Genomic DNA, 19,517 nt, shown 5'->3' with positions numbered 1-19,517 from the left:
AACCCAGGAGGTGGAGGTTGCAGTGAGCCGAGATGGTGCCACTGCACTCCAGCCTGGGCAACAGAGCAAGACTCTGTCTCAAAAAAAAATTTTTTTTAAATATATGTCGGGCATGGTTGTATGCACCTTAGTCCCAGCTACTTGGGAGGCTGAAGTGGGAGGATCCCTTGAGTCCAGGAGCTTGAGGCTGCAGTAAGATGTGATTGCAACACTGCACTCCAGCCTGAGTGACAAGAGCGAGACTCTGTCTCTAAAAAATAAATAAACAAATAAAACAACAGAAAAAGTTGCTATTATTAATAACACTGATATAAACATCTTTATGCAATGCACCTTATTTTGGGGGAAGGGGAATTTTGGGCTGTATTTTTTAAAGTGTAAATACCAAGTTAAGAGGTATACAATAGAGACAAGAGGGCTCACTGACAAAATGTAAGAGACACTACCCTACAGGCTCCAAACACAGACAAGCTGGTTAAGTAGCAACAAAAATCCCCACAGTTTTTTAAAAAATGCGTAGTTGAGCTTGAAAGCAAACAAAGGAAATGTCTAGAGGTTAGAAACAAAGAAGAAAATCACAGCCAGAACAGAGTAAAGAGTTGAAGCCCAGTGGTCCATAGATAAATCAGATGTAAGACAAAGTCTGGTTTTCTTTTATAAATTAAGGTAATAAAGTAAAATCACTATTTTAGTGTATAGTTTTGCAAGTTTTAAAAATGCATACAGTAGTGTAACAACCACCACAATCAAGATAAAGAACAGTTAAATCATTCTTCCATGCTCCTATGTAGTCAAATCCTTTTCCACTCCCATGTGGCTTGGGTTTTCATGCCCTACTGAAATGGGTAGGAGGCCACAGATCCAGTTTGTAGATAGTGAGCTGGATTTGAGCTTCCTGCAAAAAGGAGTACTAGAAAAACTCTGATCCTTGGCCTAGGAACGTGGTCCTGAAAGCAATACATCTGTTCTCAGTTGTGGATCCTCCACGAAAAATCTGCACTGTGCATGGGTGCAGGATCCATACACATACTACATATATGGCATGGAAAATCAAAGCTCAAAAAAACCAAAAGACTAAAAACTGATCTCAAACTGGTAAATTCTGTAGGAATACTCCAGAAGCAAACACAAAACTGTCCTGTAGTGACATTTCCACAACCCAATGTATGTGCAGAATTCTTAGGAAAGAGATTATAACAACAACAAAAAAATCTCTTAAAGAAGAGATTATAACAAAAAATCACAAAGCACACAAGGATTCTCACTACCAAAATAATAATAATAATAATAATAATAATAATAATGTAATGACAGGAAAATTTATTTCCACAGAAATTTAATTCAGTAATCTATCAACCTAAAACTTGATACTCAGCTGAACTATTATGCAAAATGAGGATGAAATAAATGTATTTTCAGGAACTTCAAGACTCAGTTACTATGTACAGAACTTCAGTGAAAGAATCACTAAAGGATGCATTCTGGCAAGACAAATTATAACCAGAAGTAAGAAGTATAATGTCATTAAGCATGTTGAGCCTACTATTTTTAAAGAGTTTTTCACTTATGTTCATAACCAAGATTGACCTATAATATTCTTGTACGATCCTTGTCCATGTATTAAGTTTATACTAGCCTCATAAAATATGTAGGTCATCCCGATAATCACGGTGGATTAATGAAACCTATTTATCGCCTCTTCCTTACAGACTCCACCAAAATAACATAAAAGAACAAAACAGAAATAAATCCACAAGGATAAAGAGACTAGGATTAGAGAAGGGCAATGCAGGGAGGGATCTTCAACTAAGTCATTATTTTTAAGATCTAAGGCAGGCCAAGCACAGCGGCTCAGCCTGTAATCCCAGCACTTTGGGAGGCTGAGGCGGGCGGATCACGAGGTGAGGAGATCGAGACAATCCTGGCTAACACAGTGAAACCCCGTCTCTACTAAAAATACAAAAAATTAGCTGGGCATGGTGGCATGCACCTGTAGTCCCAGCTACTCAGGAGGCTGAGGCAGGAGAATCGCTTGAACCCAGGAGGCGGAGGTTGCAGTGAGCCGAGATTGTGCCACTGCACTCCAGCCTGAGCAACAGAGCAAGATTCCGTCTCAAAAATAAATAAATAAATAAATAAATAAATAAATAAATAAATAAATAAATCTAAGGCAAATATCGTAAAATGTTAAGCTATGACTAAGCTGGGTTGTAGGTACATGGTGATTACATTTTTCTTTGTAATTTTCAGTTATGATTCAATATTTCCAAATGTTAAAAGTACATGGAAAATAAAGAAGTTAGTTTCAGAAAGTGATAGGTGCTCTAAAGGTGCCTCTAAAACTTGAATGTGCATATGAACAACCTGAGGCATTCTAATTAAAATTCGGATTTTGAATCTTTAAGTCTGGCATCGGGCCTGAGATTCTGCATTTCATTTTTTATTGCTATGTAATGGTTGTACATATTGTTGAAGTACATGTGATATTTTGATACATGCATATGATAGCATAAACAACATATACAACAAGGTAATAATCAAATAAAGAAATATTTAGTTTTTCTTTATGTTCGGAATGTTCTTTCTTCCAAATGTGGTATATATACACAATAAAATATTGTTCAGCCATAAAACAATGAAATCCTGTCATTTGCAGCAACATTGATGGAACTGAAGGTCATCATGCTAAGTGAAATAAGCCAGGTACAAAAAGACAAATACACATGTTCTCACTCATATGTGGGAGCTAAAAAAGTAGATCTCATGAAGGTAGAGGGTAGAATAGTGGTTATCAGAAGGTAAGAAGGGCAGAAGGGAGGGACAATGAAGAGGTTGGTTAATGGGCACAAAAATGTAGTTAGAAGGAGTAAGATTTAGTGTTCTATAGTACAGTAGGGCAGGTGACTACAGTTAACAATAATTTATTGTATAGTTCAAAATAGCTAAAAAAGATTCTGCAGTTCTAACAACCTCTCAAGTAACGCCAATGCTAGTGGTCCGTGGATCACATTGAAATAGCAAGATTTTAGGGTAAATAACACAAGGCAATGGTGATACAGAGTGGTGGGGACAGGGAGTGGCCTCTTTAGATAAGGTTCTCTTGGAAAGCTTCTCTAAGCAGGTGACATTTGTTTTGAGACCTGAATGATAAGAAAAAGTCATTTAAAAATCTACAGGAAAGATATTCCTGGTAGAGGGGAAAGCAAGTGGAAAGGTCCTGAGGTGAGAATAAGTTCTGGCATTTTTTAGAAACAGAAGACCACTGTGGCCTTCTTAAATTGCTCAAGCGTTTCTTCCACAGTTCAGGTGTTATTAAGTGAAAAGAGCACTATGTTTGGAGTCATAAAACCTAGATTTGGTCTCCATCCCATTAGCTCTGTGGCCTCTGACCTAGTCACAACTTTTCTTAGCCTCAGTTTCCTCATAAATATGGTAATATTAGTAAATAATACCTATCTTCCACGGTTGATGTGAGGACTAAATGAAACAAGGTATGACAAAGCAGATTGTAAGTTACAAAATACTATACACATTTAAGTATAATTATTGCATACATAAAGTGCTATCATGTGATCTGTGGTTGTAGCAGATATTTATAGCAGCTTTTACTGTGTATACCTCTGTCTCTTTAATTTATGTCAGACAGTTATGTGTCAAGTTATTACAGGCTGAGTTGGCCTTTTTGTTGCTGCTCTTCCCCAGCAGTGTGCAACTCTTATTATGCTTCATGCTCTATTTCTGGGTGCCCTGGAAATTTTCTTTGGCTTACCTGGCAAACAAATATTTGCCTCACTTTAGCTCATCATAGAGTAACTACTTGGGTATTCCAATGTTATTCACACTTTTTGATCAAAACAGTTGGCTTACAATGAGCACTACTTTTGGAAAAAAATAATTTGGCTCCATTCAAAGAGTTCATAACTGGGTGGTAAGATTCAGTGGCAATATTCAGTCCTAAGAGAAATCATTAGTAGAGTCTAGAGTTTCTCTAATGTATACTGTAGCTATCTAACACGGAATAGATGCTCAATAAATATTTGTTGATGACAATATAGTCATTAATAAGAGGCCATTACTGATCTACCGTCAACAATACAAGCAGCAGCTAGAAACATCCAATTCGTCACTAAGTCCTGCCAATTCCGTCTCTTAATTGCCCTGCAATCGATCTACTGCCACTGCTACTGCTAGGTTGAGGCCTTTATTTTATGACTGAACTATTGCATTAACTTCATGACTTCAATATGAACTCCATCCATTCCAACCATCTCGCTTAAGCCTGAGTAGCTTAGTGGACATATAAATCTGATTATGTTACTCTCCTGATTAAAACTCTTCACTTCACTCTTCACTGGCTATAGGATAAAGTATTAACTTCTTAGAATGAAATAGAAAGCCCTTTACCTTCAGGTCTCTGTTCACTCAGGTTAATCTCCTACTACTTTCCCAAACTCCATAGACTCCTGAACCTGAAATGTTTTCTTATGCCTTCTTGCTTTTAACATGTCTTCTTTACATGTAATTCCAGTCAACCTCTTCAACTCGAGTTCTATTTTTCTTTAAATAACTAGCTCAAGCATCCCCTCGAATGAATTCCAGAACAAAAAAGCTAACTGCATGAGTTACAAATTTCTGTTTTTCCTTATCAGACTTACTAGTCCAAAGTACCTCTTCATAAAAAGTCCATTATTTGTCTCTTTTGTGTGAAAAGTTGGAGAATGCAGCAATGAATATAAAATTGCAACTGCATTATTGTCTCCAGGGTTTCAGGTAACATTTACAACTGGAAATGCAGTTTCCTAGATAACTGTAAACATATTTTGACATTTTATTTGATAATAGTGGTGACAAAAGAATATAAGCCTGTCTTTAAACATGGATTTCTCTCCATACATTTCACTTTACCAACCTTCAGTCAACTTAAGCGATTTTTCAAGAATTAGGGACGCTGCAAAAACCAAAGCGAAGAGCTAGAAAGAGTGACAAAATTAGTCAAGATGTCTGTAGTCTGTGTGTGTGTGTGTGTGTGTGTGTGTGAGTGTCCCACGAGAAACAGACCAAAGGAAAACTGCCCCAAGGTTTGCGCAACAGAGATCAATCAGCAAAGTAAAAGTCCTTACAGGACGGAGAAGCAGTAAATCTCACAGCGCAAGCCTCCTCCCAGGGGAAATTAACGTCTGTAATTTAATCTTTCCTTAATTCAGAAGAAAGTGGAGATAAGAATATGCATAGGGAAAATGGAGAGAGGGGAGCGTGACATTGAGTTGGAGGAGGTAAGAGAGTAGAATGACGACATGGGGTTGACAGATTTAGCAGATACAATATTTGGGACACACGTACGAAGAAATGATTCCTTGTTTATGTGAAACAGAAACTTAACTAGGTAGGCATCCTGTATTTCATCTGGCAACTCCAGGAAAAGAGAAAAAGACAGTGTTACTCCAATATTCCCGGTTGTGTAAGGAAAACAATCAAAGCTCGACCCTAAGGAAAACAAAAAAATAGAAGAGGCTGCGCGAATGCATCCGACTCTTCAAACAGAATCCATTTCCGGTCTGGGGCCCTGGGAAAACAAGGAGAGGAGAGACAAGGTAGCCGAATTCAGTCCGCCAGTGTCCCATAATCCTCTTCTCTCGGTTCCTCTTTCCTCGCTCAAGATGGCGCTGCTCGCGATGCATTCTTGGCGCTGGGCGGCCGCGGCGGCTGCTTTCGAAAAGCGCCGGCAGTCCGCGATTCTGATCCGGCCTTTAGTCTCTGTTAGCGGCTCAGGTCCGCAGTGGAGGCCACATCAACTCGGCGCCTTGGGAACCGCTCGAGCCTACCAGGTGAGATGCCACTGACGTGGAAGAATAGGGTGAAGGGCAAGGGGACCTGTAGGGAAAAGGTTGCCCTCGTGACCTCAGGGCAGCGAGAGCACCGAGAAGAAAGTCATGGCTAACTCGGAGCAGCAGTAAGTGAAGGAAATTAACGTCAGTAATTTGAGGAAAGGGCGAAGAAGAAAACCTTTTAGTTGAGCAAAGGGAAACGGGGCAGGAGGTTCTGGGCAGAGGACACCTGGAGCGCTGGAGTCTCTCATAGGAGTCATAGTTTTTCTCTCATATTAAGGGTTGGGGTAGACACCATTCCCAGCCTGCTTACCTTTCTAAATACGAGGAAGACTGGGTTATTTTCCCCCATTAGTAATGGAATTTGGGACAGTTTATCTGTGGTTCAGATTTTACTCAGTTGGAATTAGCAATTCGGAGAGCACTGTAATGACAGCAAGCTATCGATAAACAAGTGGCGCCAGTTAACTCCCTTGCTGACAGGCGTGCTTCTTGATAGGCCAAAACCATAACTATCTTTCCAAAACATAGACCGCCCTAAAGTCTTATATAAATATGATTGTCCTAGATCTGAAAAATACAGTGATGTTCTCTGCGCACAGGTCATTTTGGAAGCCATAGGCTACTTATCCTTAACTTATGAATGTAGCTATGGTTGTAGTACCTCTTAATATTTGAGTCCATTATTACCTCTCACTCAGGAACGGTTTTTTAAAAAATTATTTGTACTTTACTAAAGTATATCTTTTTATTTTCTGTGTATTGACAAGAGGTTTAATTGCCACCACTTATTTATCAATATTACTTTAAAAATTGTCAGCTTTGTATGAGAAACAACCTCTTAAATTTTGATTCTTCGTCTACAGATATTTAACGTCTACCTTGTACATAGCCCTGTGCTAGATAATAGGGTACTAAGAGAGACATACAGTTATGCCTTCAAGGATTGTACAGTTTAGTTAAGGAGATTGGATCTATGCATTACAAAAATAACTGAAAAACACCGTGGTGGGTTAATTAGCAAATGAATAGTGTGTTCAATAAAGGCTATAGACATCCAGAGGAAATAGTGATAACCATAAAAGTAATGGTTTTTGTTCTGTAGTTCTCCAATAAGGCAGATGAAGTTAAGGACCAGATTATAGAGAGTATTTCATGCTGGTGATAGAACTGGGAAGAATATTCTGAACAGGGAGAATAGGGAATGACACTAAGCATGTGGAAGGCTGATGGAATGAAATTTATAATTCAGTAAATATTGAACACTTCTACAGGAGCAAACAAAATAAAATATAAGTCCTGTCTTTAAAGAGCTTAAAATCTAGTGGGAACTATGTAAATTAATCGGCAATTAAAATATAGTGGAGCTGTGTAATAATGGGGAAGGTACAAGGTATGGAAGAGTATATGTGAGGGGTATTAAGTCTAATCTTAAGGTAGGGAAGATTGCCTTGAGTAACTGATACCTAAGGCAAGAGCTGAAAAATTAGAAGCTAGCCAGTTAAAGAAGGAATCGCATGTGCAAAGGCCCACAAGTCAGAGAGAACTGGACCTTTTATAGAACTGAATGTAGTTTAGACTGTAGTGAGTCATTCAAGATAGGAAATAGCAGGAGATTAGGCTAAAGAAGCAAATCCAGATGATTTTATTAAGGTTTTTAAAGTATTTTATGGTTGAAAGTTTCTAACACATGATCTCTTGGGAATGGTTTTTGTTCTGTAGTTCTCCAATAAGGCAGATGAAGTTAAGATAAAATTTGTAGGACTTTCTTAAGCTGGAAGAATGAGGGGGAAGAGGGAAAAGGAGAAGTTACTAGAAATCTCAGAGGAGGCAATGGCAATACAAATTTAGCTTTCTCTCTTTCCATGAACACTATCTCCACAACTTCCTTCTTCCACTCTGTCCTTTACATCCTACCATTTCCTTTAGTTACCATTTCCTCAGTGTGCAAAACAAGGGAAAGATGTTACCTTTGTTTTCTGTTTCTTAAAGGCATGGAACTCTTGCCTTCCTTGTTTTAAAATATGGATTTAACAGGGTGAGAAAGGAATGATTACAAAATTTTCAAAGTAGAAGCTGAGGTAACCTGAGGTACCTGCAAATTTGTGACTTGTGATTAAGATTACAAAATAATTATTGAATTCATACTTTTAGGACAATCATTAGTATATAGCATAATATTTTAGAGCTGAAAGGAACCTTAGAGTAGTGTTACAAGATAATGTTAGTGGGTTAGATTAGCACTATTTTAGATGAAATTCAGTAGAATATAAAGAAAATAGCAGTGCTTTTTACATCTTAAGTGAAATATTGTTTCATGAACTTTTACGTGTATATGTATACACACACATACATATACATACACATATATACACACACACACACACACAATCCCACATGTATATGATTACTGGATTTCACTGTAAAATGTATTTCTCACCAAGTATATGCCCTAGAGCTGGGCTGTGGAATATGGTAGTTCTTTTGGATAGGTACTGTTTTGTTTTCATTTGTTGGTCTGACCTCTTGGACAAAGAATGGGAGCTTTAATTTCTCCCAGTAGCAAGTTCCACCTTCCCACTCTTCCGCTATTGGCTGCTAAGAGTTAACCGAGTAGATAAAAGTTAAAATACTTTACTCCTGGCTTTCATATTAAACTGAAGTGAGAATCTAATAACAACACTAGGAAAATAATCCTCCTATTCTACTTTTTAGAGGTTCTAGTTCATATTTAAATTTCACAATATAAGATGCCTATGAAGAAACTACAGTGATTACTCAACAGACCCAAAATGTACTAAAAGAATAAAAAACAGAACTTATCCATCCTGGCTAACACCGTGAAACCTCGTCTCTAGTAAAAATACAAAAAAAAAATTAGCCAGGCGTGATGGTGGGCGCCTGTAGTCCCAGCTACTTGGGAGGCTGAGGCAGGAGAATGGCGTGAACCTGGGAGGCAGAGCTTGCAGTGAGCTGAGATTGTGCCACTGCACTCCAGCCTGGGCGACAGAGCTGGATCACCTGAGGTCAAGAGCTCGAGACCAGCCTGACCAATGTGGTGAAACCCCGTCCATACTAAAAATACAAAAGGCAGCTGGGCATGGTCACATGCGCTTGTAGTCCCAGCTACTCAGGAGACCGAAACAGGAGAATTGCTTGAACCTGGGAGGCGGAGGTTGCAGTGAGCCGAGATCGTGCCACTGTACTCCAGCCTGGACCACAGAGTGAGACTCCCTCTCAAAAAAAAAAAAAAAAAAAAGTACCCGAAGGGGTTATTTGTAGTTCAGTGATGCCCAAACTTACCTGGAACATTAGGTTATGATACAAAAATGTGGACTTCATTTGCAGGAAGAGGGATTCAATGTGCATATGAGAAATAATTTCTTAGACTAATAGTCTATCTTAGTCTATTTGGGCAGGTATAACAAAATACCATCAACTACATGACTTATAAGCAAAAGCAATTTATTTCTCACAGTTCAAGGTGCTGACAGATTTAGTGCCTGGTGAGGTCTTGAGGTTCATAGGTGGTGCCTTTTAGCTGTGTCCTCACGTGGTAGAAGAGACAAGGCAGCTCTTTGGCCCCTCTTATAAGGGGACTAATCCTATTTATGAGAGCTCTGCTCTCCAAGTCCTAATCACCTCCCAATGGCTCCACCTTTTAATACCATCACATTGGTGATTAAGTTTCAATATAGGAATTTTAGGGGGACACAGATGTTAAAAGCATAGTCCATTTATTAGGAAACCAAGAAAGACTTTTAAAATTATTAAATAATAATTTACTGTCATTAGAAAAATATTAGCTATTAGGAAGCAGCCAGCTTGGTTTTGAAAAGAGCAAGACATACCAAACCAGTTCTTCATATGAGTGAGTGACAGTCTATCTTGATTTCTGTAAGGCTTTTAATTGTCCCCTGCATTGTTCTCACCCAGTAAGCTTGGAAGGAATGATATTGAATACTATTAAGGGGTCTTGAGGTAGTAGTAAGCCTTACTGTAAAGAAAATACAGATGACTTAAAGGATTTTTATTTCTAAATGTTAAAAATAATGAAATAACTGGTGTGCAAAGGGCATAACTGGGTATTGTGGAGTGAACACTGGACCAGGACACTTGACTGCCTGAGCTCTATTTGTACTGTTAATTATCTTGTACAGATAACTTGTTCCTTTGAACATCAGATTCTGTAAACTAGTAATATTTGACTACCAGATCTCTAAGGTTTCTTGCAGCTCTCTTGTTTCTTTACTGTAATCCTTTAGGACCAGCCCTTTGTATATAGTACCTCTACTTTGTGATCCTAGTTTACTACTAGTGTAGTATTCAGGAACAACATAGGGTAAGTTTAAGTTCACGTGAATTTTTAATGGGACAAATTTGTATTGCTCTCCTCATATTTGTATATCTAAGAGTAGGAATAGAAAAATTGAATTTAATTATGAGTTTAGTATTTGGTAGTGTTGGGAAGATGGAGTAGTGTGGAGGAAAAAGTAAACTAGGTTCTGAAATCATCTAGAATGGTAGAAATAGATTCTAAGGGGTGGTGAAGAGTAGCAGCAATGCTATAAAAGTTGTAAATAAAGATAGACCTTACATGGGCTGTATGTGATAAGGAATGGAAATATAAAGGTCTTAGTTGAAAGCAGCACTGGGGCTTGAGAAGAGGAATTCAGGGGATTCCTTATTCAGAGATAGTTGAATAAATAACAGTATCTAAGTCATTGACACATTGGTTTTAACTAGTTATTAAGATTATTAGGAAGAGGAAGAAAATTTAATGTTTCTAAACTTTCTTTTAGAAAACGAGGCCCTTTGAGAATCTGATAAAAGCCATAGACCTTCGCCCTAGAAAAATACACATACGTACATGCTTCATTTTGCATGCAATTTCAGGGGAATCAGAAACATATCCTCTCTTCCAGTCGAGAAACCCTGATTAATACAATATTGCTGGCTGGTGGGTTTCTAATGGAGTTCCTGAGTAGCCAGTGGCAAGATAAAGAGCACTTGTCACTGGGCAGTGGGGTAGAAATAGAATGGAAACTTATATCAAAATTTTGATTAAATGATAAATGCATAATTTATCATTTAATTATTATGCAATTGTTATAAAATTAATATCATTTATTGCTGTATTGTTATTGTCAGTGTTATCTTAAATATTTTGCTTTTTCAAAGAAAAGTATGTTCTTTCCCATATTGTAAAATAAGGTCTATGAAAACGGATAAAATTGCCCTTTCTGTATATGATTCTTATGCTTTACATTTTCCCTATTTTAATTATACAAAACCGTATCTAATAAAAACGTTAAGACAGGTATCTACAATCCCATGTTAAATAATTTTTCCTTTTTCCTTTGAATCTCTGTTCTTTCATGTACATAATTTTTACATTATTGGGATAATTTTAAATTCTGTTTCTTTTTACTTGTAAGCATTTTTTTTCTTGGTGCTCAGTCTTGACCAAAATTAGGTCTTTTAATTACTTAAGATTTTAGTAATGTTAATAGGTATATATAGTTACCTGCAAAAGGTGATATTTTTGTTGGTTTGGTTTTCTCCTTCCTTTCCTAAAATCCATCTCCTTGAAGTCTTCATCTGTGCTCTCTTGACTCCCTTGTAGGATTTGCCACTAGTGAGTAAAGATACTTTTCAAGTCTTTATTTAACGTCATTTGGTCTTCACATTAATCTGGTTAGGTAGGTGAACATTTCTTCGTAGTAGCTATGGCTTCTTCTGTCCTTTTCAGTCCCTTAACTTCTGCCCTAGTTTTAGACCCTTATTTATGCATGGGTTTTCTCCCTGCTTTCAGGGATTTGCCCTTTCAATCCATCCTATACAGCACATCTAGATCATTCTTCCTAAGGCATAACTTTTATCCCATCACTTCCCTGCATAAACTTCAGTGGGCTTTACATCTTAGCCTTAAAAATTTCCACCTAACTAGATTGCTAGCCATATTGTAAACAGATTGTCCCTCCAATCACCCTATATTGCTCCCTGTTCCTTGGACCATGTACTTTTTTGTGTCTCTTCCTTTTTTTATGCCATACCCTATGTCTGAAATGCCCTCTAACTTGTGCCTATTTTTCAAATGTTAGTTCAAAGGTCAGTCCATTCCCTGAAACCATTCCTTATAAGCTAGTAAGACTTTGATTTCTCCCTCCTCTGAACTCCTGCAACACTTTTTCCTACAAGTAGTTCTGTATCTTGTGGAGGAGATAAGATTTTATGTGCCTAAAAGGCTAATATATTCCAGTAATCTTTTTGTTTTTATCTTCCACAGAGCTAGGCACGGTATGTTACATGTAATAGGCAGTCAGAAAATATATGTAAAATGAATGATTAAACTCTATAATCAAACCAAAACAAAAGTCTAACATAATAATTAATAATATTTGCTCCACTGCTATACATTTGGAATTGAAAGCTAACTTTCTTCAGGGCAACCTCATAAGTTTGTGCATTGCATTTCTGTCATTAGGCATATGGTACTGTGGTGGAGTAGCATCACTGATTGTTGTCAGTTTTAGTTCAATAACCAAAGCACACCTACTTTTTATCCTGAAATTTTTGAGTTACTTTATTTGTGAGCATCATTTGCTAAGATAAAGTGACTTACAGGATAACATTATTTGAGGAATAAGATATAAAAGTTTGCTCTTTGTAGAAATTTTAACTGCACACTGTATTTTGGGATGTTCATTAGTCCTCTGATTAAGTTTTCTTTACAATATCGAGAGAGGAATGGATATTAGAGTAGGGAAACTGCATCCTAAGGGTATAGTTCCTTAGGTGCTGATGTTTTGGGAGAGCAGCTTTTAAACTTACGCTTTTCAAAGCATATTAGAAAAAGACAAGGTGAAGCTTCAATTTTGTTTTACTTATCAAATTGTTTTTACTGATCTTGAGTAGCTTATACTGTAATATCACTGTAATATATTCATATTTTTGACTGCATGAATATTTCCTAAGTATGAACTCTTTCTTCAACTACTCTGACTATAGTGACTTAACAACTGGGCATGTACATGTGTGCTTGCCTGCTCCGTTTGCCTTAACACCACAGATTGGGTAGCTTATACAACAGAAACGTATTTTCTCACAGTTCTGGAACCCACGAAGTCCAAGATGAAGGTGTCCGTAGAGTTGATTTCTTCTGAGGTCTCTCTCCTTAGCATGTAGATGGCCATCTTATACCTCTGTCTTCACATGGTCTTTTCCCCTGTGTGTGTCTGTGTCCTGATATCCTCTTCTTAGAAGTATACTAGTCATATTGGATTAAGGCCCACCCTAATGACCTCATTGAACTTTAATTACCTCTTTAAGGGCCCTGTTTCCAAATATGGTCACATTCTGAAGTATTGGAGGTTAGGACTTCAACATATAAATTTGTGGGGGCAGGGAGTACACAGTTCAGACGATAACAATGTGTGTATGTGTTTGTATGTGTGTGTATGTATATGCAAATGCATAGAAAATTGGATAGGTATACTCCAGTCTGGTAAAAGTGGTTACCTCTGGAGAGGGGGAGGGTTTGGGATGCTAAAAGACAAAGAAAAATTAATTTGCTATTATGGATACACAGACATAGTTTGATACACTGTACTTGTTTTTACAATGAGAAAAATATTTCATGTTTAAGCTTTTCAATTGATGAACTGACCTTTTTGAATAGGTTATGTTATGTTCATTTATTTGAAGTCTAATTTGTTTTGTCTACTAGTAGTAATGCATTTTAACATCTCTGTAACTTTTATTTTATTTGTTTATTTGTTTATTTTTTATTTTTTTGCGATGGAGTTGTGCTCTGTCACCCAGACTGGAATGCAGTGGCACAATCTTGGCTCACTATCACCTCTGCCTCCCACGTTCAAGTGATTCTCCTGCTTCAGCCTCCCAAGTAGCTGGGATTGCAGACACATACCACCACACCTGGCTAATTTTTGTATTTTTAGTAGAGACAGGGTTTCGCCATGTTGGCCAGTCTGGTCTCAAACTCCTGACCTCAGGTGATCTGACCACCTCGGCCTTCCAAAGTGCTGGGATTACAGGCCTGAGCTACCATGCCTGGCCTTGTAACTTTTATTTTAAGTTCAGGGGTACATGTGCAGGTTTGTTACATAGGTAAACTTATGTCATGGAGATTTGTTGTACAAATTATTTTATCAGCCAGGTGTTAAGCCTAGTACCCATTAGTTATTTTTTCTGATCCTCTCCCTTCTTCCACCCTCTGATAGGCTCCAGTGTGTGTTGTTCCCTTCTATGTGTCTATGTGTTCTCATCATTTAGCTACTACTTATAAGTGACAACATGTAGTATTTAGTTTTCTGTTCCTGTGTTAGTTTGCTAAGGATAATGGCCTCCAGCTCCAGCCATGTCACTGCAAAGGGCGTGATCTTGTTCTTTTTTATGGCTGCATAGTATTCCATGGCATATTTGTACCACATTTTCTTTATCCATTCTGTCATTGATGGGCAATTAGGTTGATTCCATGTCTTTGCTATTGTGAATAGTACTGCAGAGAACATACGTGTGCACGTGTCTTTATAATAGAATGATTTATATTCCTTGGGGTACATACCCAGTAATAGGATTGCTGGGTCAAATGGTAATTCTGTTTTTCTTTCTTTGAGGAATTGCCACACTGCTTTCCACAGTAGTTGAACTAATTTACACTCCCACCAACAGTGCATATAAGTGTTCTTTTTTCTCCACAACCTCACCAGCATCTGTTATTTTTTTACTTTTTAATACTAGCCATTCTGACTGGTGTTAGGTAGTGTTTCATTGTGGTTTTGAATTGCATTTCTCTAATAATTAGTGATGTTGAGCATTTTTTTTTTTTATATGCTTTTTGGCTGCATGTATGTCTTCTTTGGAAAAGTGTTTTTTTTCATATACTTTGTCCACTTTTTATGTTTTTTTTTTTCTTGTAAATTTGTTTAAATTCCTTATAGATGCGGGATATTAGAGCTTTGTTGGATGCATAATTTGCAAAAATTTTCTCCCATTCTATAGGTTGTCTGTTTATTCTGTTGACAGTTTCTTTTGCTGTGCAGAAGCTCTTTAGTTTAATTAGATCTCATTTGTCAATTTTTTTTTGTTGCAGTTGCTTTTGTTGTTTTTGTCATGAAATCTTTTCCCATGTCTCTGTCCTGAATGGTATTACTTAGGTTGTCTTCCAGGGTTTTTATACTTTTAGATTTTACATTTAAGTCTTTAATCCATGTTGAGTTTACATTTTAGTCTTTAATCCATCTTGAGTTAATTTTTGTATATGGTGTAAGGAAGGGTCCAGTTTCAATCTTTGGCATGTGGCTAGCCAGTTATCCCAGTACCATTTATTGAATAGGGACTCCTTTCCCCATTGCTTGTTTTTGTCAGGTTTGTCGAAGATGATATAGTTGTAGGTGTGAGGCCTTATTTCTGGGGTCTCTATTCTGTTCCATTGGTCTGTGTGTCTGTTTTTGTACCAGTACCATGCTGTTTTAGTTACTGTAGCCTTGTAGTATAGTTTGAAATCAGGTACCTCCAGCTTTGTTCTTTTTGCTTAGGATTGCCTTGTCTATTTGGATTCTTTTTTGTTTCCATTTGAATTTTAAAATAGTTGTCTCTAGTTCTGTGAACAATGTCAATGGTAGTTTAATAGGAGTAGCTTCGAATCTATAAATTGCTTTGGGTAGTATGACCATTCTGACTATATTGATTCTTCCTATCCATGAGCATGAAATGTTTTTCCATTTGTTTGTGTCATCTCTGATTTCTTTGAGCAGTGGTTTGTAGTTCTTGTAGAGATCTTTCACCTCCTTATAGTTAGCTGCATTCCTAGGTATTTTATTTTCTCTGTTGCAATTGTAAATGGAAATTTGTTCCTGATTGGCGCTTGGCTTGACCGTTGTTGGTGTATAGGAATGCTAGTGATTTTCTTTTTTTTATCTTTTTATTTTTATTTTTTAGAGCCGGCCTTGACTCACTGCTAGTGATTTTTACACATTGATTTTGTGTCCAGAGACTTTGCTGAAGTTGTTTATCAGATTAAAAAGCTTTTGGGCTGAAACTATGGAGTTTTCTAGATACAGGATCATGCCATCTGCCAACATGGATAGTTTGACTTCCTCTCTTCCTATTTGGATGCCCTTTATTTCTTTCTCTTGCCTGATTGCCCTGGCCAGAACTTCCAATACTATGTTGAATAGGAGTGGTGAGAGAGGGCATACTTGTCTTGTGCTGGTTGTCAGGGGAATGCTTCCAGCTTTTGCCCTTTCAGTATGATGTTGTGATGTTGTGTTGGCTGTGGGTTTGTCACACATGGCTCTTCATATTTTGAGGTATGTTCCTTCAATATCTAGTTTATTGAGAGTTTTTAGCATGAATAGACGTTGAATTTTATTGAAAGCCTTTTCTGTATCTATTGAGATAATCATGTGGTTTTTGTCTTTACTTCTGTTTGTGTGATGAATCACATTTATTGATTTGAGTGTGTTGAACCAACCTTGCGTCCTGGGGATAAAGCCTACTTGATTGTGGTGGATAAGCTTTTTGATGTGCTGATGGATTTGGTTTGCCAGTATTTTGTTGAGGATTTTTGCATCAGTGTTCATCAAGGATATTGGCCTGAAGGTTTTTTTGGTGTTGTGTCTCTGCCAAGTTTTGGTATGAGGATGATGCTGGTCTCATAGAATGAGTTAGGGAGGAGTCCCTCCTCCTCAATTCTTTGGAATAGTTTCAGTAGGAATGGTACCAGCTCTTTGTACATTTGGTTGAATTCAGCTGTGAATCTGTCTGGTCATGGGCTTTTCGTGGTTCTTAGGCTATTTATTACTACCTCAAGTAAAGAACTCATTATTGGTCTGTTGAGGGATTCAGTTTCTTCCTGGTTCTTGGAGATCCTCCCATACTCTGAGCGATCACTCCTGCTTGTGGGACATAAAGAAGGCACCAAGATCTGAAATGGCCAGCACTCCGTCCCAAAATAAAAAAGTCTTTTATGCATTTATAAAACTTTCCTGGAAGTACTTGCTACTTTTAAATGTAACCAGTTTTTGGTTGTTACTTCACTGCGGAATTGGGAGATTCTTTGGAAATTTAGTCCCAGTGTTTCCTATTCATTTTAGTGGTTTCTCCTCTTGCTATGTAACACACATACTCTGCATATATGATTCTGCCTAATAAAGAGCTATTTATACTTAGGTGTTTTTTTTTTCCAAAATAAAGTTTGTTTCTTTTTTTTTCTTTTTCTTTTTTTCTTATTTCTTTTTCCTCTTCTAAATGTTATTTTTTATTATTATTATACTTTAAGTTCTAGGGTACATGTGCATAACGTACAGGTTTGTTACATATGTATACTTGTGCCATGTTGGTGTGCTGCACCAATCAACTCGTCAGCACCCATCAACTTGTCATTTACATCAGGTATAACTCCCAATGCAATCCCTTCCCCCTCCCCACTCCCCGTGATAGGCCCCAGTGTGTGATGTTCCACTTCCCGAGTCCAAGTGATCTCATTGTTCAGTTCCCACCTATGAGTGAGAACATGCGGTGTTTGGTTTTCTGTTCCTGTGATAGTTTGCTAAGAACGATGGTTTCCAGCTGCATCCATGTCCCTACAAAGAACACAAACTCATCCTTTTTTATGGCTGTATAGTATTCCATGGTGTATATGTGCCACATTTTCTTAATCCAGTCTGTCACTGATGGACATTTGGGTTGATTCCAAGTCTTTGCTATTGTGAATAGTGCCGCAATAAACATACGTGTGCATGTGTCTTTAGAGCAGCATGATTTATAATCCTTTGAGTATATACCCAGTAATGGGATGGCTGGGTCATATGGTACATCTAGTTCTAGATCCTTGAGGAATCGCCATACTGTTTTCCATAATGGTTGAACTAGTTTACAATCCCACCAACAGTGTAAAAGTGTTCCTATTTCTCCACATCCTCTCCAGCACCTGTGGTTTCCTGACTTTTTAATGATCGCCATTCTAACTGGTGTGAGATGGTATCTCATGGTGGTTTTGATTTGCATTTCTCTGATGGCCAGTGATGATGAGCATTTTTTCATGTGTCTGTTGGCTGTATGAATGTCTTCTTTTGAGAAATGTCTGTTCATATCCTTTGCCCGCTTTTTGATGGGGTTGTTTGTTTTTTTCTTGTCAATTTGTTGGAGTTCTTTGTAGGTTCTGGATATTAGCCCTTTGTCAGATGAGTAGATTGCAAAAATTTTCTCCCATTCTGTAGGTAGCCTGTTCACTCTGATGGTAGTTTCTTTTGCTGTGCAGAAGCTCTTTAGTTTAATGAGATCCCATTTGTCAATTTTGGCTTTTGCTGCTGTTGCTTTTGGTGTTTTAGACAGGAAGTCCTTCCCATGCCTATGTCCTGAATGGTACTACCTAGGTTTTCTTCTAGGGTTTTTATGGTATTAGGTCTAACATTTAAGTCTCTAATCCATCTTGAATTAATTTTCGAATAAGGAGTAAGGAAAGGATCCAGTTTCAGCTTTCTACTTATGGCTAGCCAATTTTCCCAGCACCATTTATTAAATAGGGAATCCTTTCCCCATTTCTTGTTTCTCTCAGGTTTGTCAAAGATCAGATGGCTGTAGATGTGTGGTATTATTTCTGAGGACTCTGTTCTGTTCCATTGGTCTATATCTCTGTTTTGGTACCAGTACCATGCTGTTTTGGTTACTGTAGCCTTGCAGTATAGTTTGAAGTCAGGTAGACGGATGCCTCCAGCTTTGTTCTTTTGACTTAGGATTGTCTTGGAGATGCGGGCTCTTTTTTGGTTCCATATGAACTTTAAAGCAGTTTTTTCCAATTCTGTGAAGAAACTCATTGGTAGCTTGATGGGGATGGCATTGAATCTATAAATAACCTTGGGCAGTATGGCCATTTTCATGATATTGATTCTTCCTATCCATGAGCATGGTATGTTCTTCCATTTGTTTGTGTCCTCTTTTATTTCACTGAGCAGTGGTTTGTAGTTCTCCTTGAAGAGGTCCTTTACATCCCTTGTCAGTTGGATTCTAGGTATTTTATTCTCTTTGAAGCAATTGTGAATGGAAGTTCATTCATGATTTGGTTCTCTGTTTGTCTGTTACTGGTGTATAAGAATGCTTGTGATTTTTGCACATTAATTTTGTATCCTGAGACTTTGCTGAAGTTGCTTATCAGCTTAAGGAGATTTTGGGCTGAGACAATGGGGTTTTCTAAATATACAATCATGTCATCTGCAAACAGGGACAATTTGACTTCTTCTTTTCCTAACTGAATACCCTTGATTTCTTTCTCTTGCCTAATTGCCCTAGCCAGAACTTCCAACACTATGTTGAATAGGAGTGGTGAGAGAGGGCATCCCTGTCTTGTGCCAGTTTTCAAAGGGAATTTTTCCAGTTTTTGCCCATTCAGTATGATATTGGCTGTGGGTTTGTCATAAATAGCTCTTATTATTTTGAGGTACGTTCCATCAATACCGAATTTATTGAGCGTTTTTAGCATGAAGGGCTGTTGAATTTTGTCAAAAGCCTTTTCTGCATCTATTGAGATAATCATGTGGTTCTTGTCTTTGGTTCTGTTTATATGCTGGATTATGTTTATTGATTTGCGAATGTTGAACCAGCCTTGCATCCCAGGGATGAAGCCCACTTGATCATGGTGGATAAGCTTTTTGATGTGTTGTTGAATCC

At 37.7% G+C, this 19,517-nt stretch overlaps 1 protein-coding gene across 2 annotated transcripts in view; it reads left to right on the top strand.

The window, feature by feature from the left end:
* The first annotated feature begins 5,405 nt into the window (after positions 1-5,405).
* The window catches only part of ABCB7 (ATP binding cassette subfamily B member 7), a 113,591-nt gene continuing 99,479 nt past the window's right edge, over positions 5,406-19,517 (top strand). For both annotated transcript variants that reach the window (XM_017954123.1, XM_009197821.3), the window contains exon 1: positions 5,406-5,825. In XM_017954123.1, the coding sequence (XP_017809612.1) occupies positions 5,520-5,825 (306 nt within the window). In that variant the 5' untranslated portion in view covers positions 5,406-5,519. The remainder of the gene's footprint in view (positions 5,826-19,517) is intronic.

The sequence above is a fragment of the Papio anubis genome, chromosome X, assembly GCF_008728515.1.
Source record: "Papio anubis isolate 15944 chromosome X, Panubis1.0, whole genome shotgun sequence".
Lineage (NCBI taxonomy): Eukaryota > Metazoa > Chordata > Mammalia > Primates > Cercopithecidae > Papio > Papio anubis.
Note: the sequence above shows the minus strand (reverse complement) of the source record. Positions and strands in the feature narration are given on the sequence as shown.